General features: G+C 46.3%; 1 protein-coding gene across 1 annotated transcript; it reads right to left on the reverse strand.

Moving 5' to 3' along the window:
* Positions 1–780: 780 nt before the first annotated feature.
* LOC121437473 (putative MAGE domain-containing protein MAGEA13P) lies at positions 781–1,740 on the reverse strand. Its single transcript, XM_041637343.1, has one exon. The coding sequence runs from the start codon at positions 1,738–1,740 to the stop codon at positions 781–783; it is 960 nt and encodes a 319-aa protein (XP_041493277.1).
* Positions 1,741–2,120: the final 380 nt, after the last annotated feature.

The raw sequence follows: 2,120 nt of genomic DNA on the forward strand, positions 1-2,120 counted from the left end.
TGTTTGATAGCACTCAGAAAGAGTTCACGTCACCTTCTATAATGGCCCCTGTCCCCAGTGGAGATTTATTTCTTGTTTAGCATACTTCAAAGAGAAGTTCTCTGAGCACTTTTTTTCCTTCTAAGTTTTTCTCTCATGTATTAGACACATTGCCTGAGAATCTGGTCCCTACCACCATCTACCTTAACAGAGGATTTGTGATTTCCCAAAGCCCCCAAATGACTTAGCTCAAAGCACTGATACTTTATAGCTGTTATTTGGTATCCCACCTCCTCAGGCCTTTAACTTAAGTCTTTGTTTTTCACACTATTTCATCATCTTCCTCATTGACATATGAATTTCCCCTGATATAAACATGTCTTGCAAAGAACAGACACTGTTTGCTGGGAAAACAGGGCAGTGCACTTTATTAACCTTTAACTGCACATGCATTGTTCACTAAGTCAACCAAGTAAGAGGTGCATATGTTTAGCTTCACAAAACAGACTACAAGAACAATAGAATCTGTCATTTTTTTTAGATCTTTCACGTGTCCAAGGAAAGCTCTGTTGCACCGCTATTTGATCTTCCTCTAGACCTCAAAGCTGAGAATGTTCTCAACACGCTTTTCACAGCAGCAAACTTCTTCTTCTGAAACAAACGTGGGAGCCACAGTTAATGAATGGAGACTCTAAAGCTAATAAACCCTTTAAGACGGAACAAAAAGAAAAAGAACCCAAACTCTCTTCTACTCGAAAATCTGGCTGCTGTCTTTAATCAGTGTGAAGAAGCAGCCTCAATTTACTCAGGGCGGGAGAAGCTGCTGGGCTTGTCCTCGGAACCTGAGTCTTCCGGGGCAACAGGAAAGGCCACGGAGGCAAGGGCGGCCTGGGCTCTCTCCTCTTCATCCTTCAAGGCTTCCCTATACAGAGCTGTGAAGGCCGTGGGGCTGCTCCGGACAACCTTGGAGAAAAACTGCAGGACTTTCATCTTGGTGGTTTCAGCACGGGCCCTTGGGCCCCACAGGAACTCATAGCATGGAGGATCACTGTCGGGTACCAGCTGGTATTCCAGGTACTTCTCAGCAACCAATTCTTCAGTGATGAACTTTCTGGGATTCCCACAGATGAAATCATGCTGGTCAGGAAATACGCCAACCGTATTCAGCATGTCCCAGATCTTCTTCTCAGGAGCACGGTTGCCCTCCATGAAGATGGCACCAAGGATGAGCACCAGGAGGCCTAACTTGGGGATGCCCTCCTCGTCATCACCACTCGAGCACCCATCATAGGTGAGATCAAGAACTTTAAAGAGCTCATAGGAGTGGTTGATAGCATCCACTTCCTTCACTTCTATGCCAAAAACCATTTCCATGCATTCACAGGCATGCTTGAAGATCACTTGATAGTAGTGCTTGTACTCTTTGACAATACTCAGAATTTCTGCCTCAGTGACGGGCTGCTTTGTTGTATACTTGAAACTCAGAAACTTCACCAATTCGGTCACCTTATACTGTAGCTGACTGTTGAGCAAGAACCTGGAGAAGAGGTAGGCCTTTGAGACGCTCTGACGTCTCCCTGCTTGACGAGCAGAACCTTCATTTGGTAGAGTGGCTTGGGCAGGAGCAGAGGAGGAACAGGGAACCTGAGCAGCAGATTCTCCCTCTGAGGTGCCCACCTCCTTAGCTACAGGCACCTCCTCGCTGACCTGACCCTCATTCTCTTCTTGGGCCTCACGGCCTTGCTCATGCCTGTGGGACATTATAATTTGTTTTGCAGGTAAGTGGCAGGAGAAAGTTGATGAAGAGTGGCCTGAGGGTGAGAGAAAAAATGTGAGGGTTTGCTAAGCTGTCAGCAGTGACGAAGGTTTTCTCAGTATTTATCTTAGGTAGTTCTCTTGGGTCTCATGGGCCTGCCTCCTACCAACTCCATTCTACTCTATGGTCTCTGGCTATGACTCAGTACAGTAACTATGTCCTTTGTTCCTGGAACCTCCATATGAGCAATTTAGGAGAGGGGCTCAGGTCCCAGACAACAAGCACAGACTGGGACTAACTGCTATATAGAAGTACACTCTGCCAGGTCCACACAGTTATGGAGTGAATGGGTCCTCTTAATAGCAGTATATGAGACTAGGTTCAC

The sequence above is a fragment of the Microtus oregoni genome, unplaced genomic scaffold, assembly GCF_018167655.1.
Source record: "Microtus oregoni isolate MIOR12 unplaced genomic scaffold, Mior012 000052F_ref0000163, whole genome shotgun sequence".
In the NCBI taxonomy this organism is placed as follows: Eukaryota; Metazoa; Chordata; class Mammalia; order Rodentia; family Cricetidae; genus Microtus; species Microtus oregoni.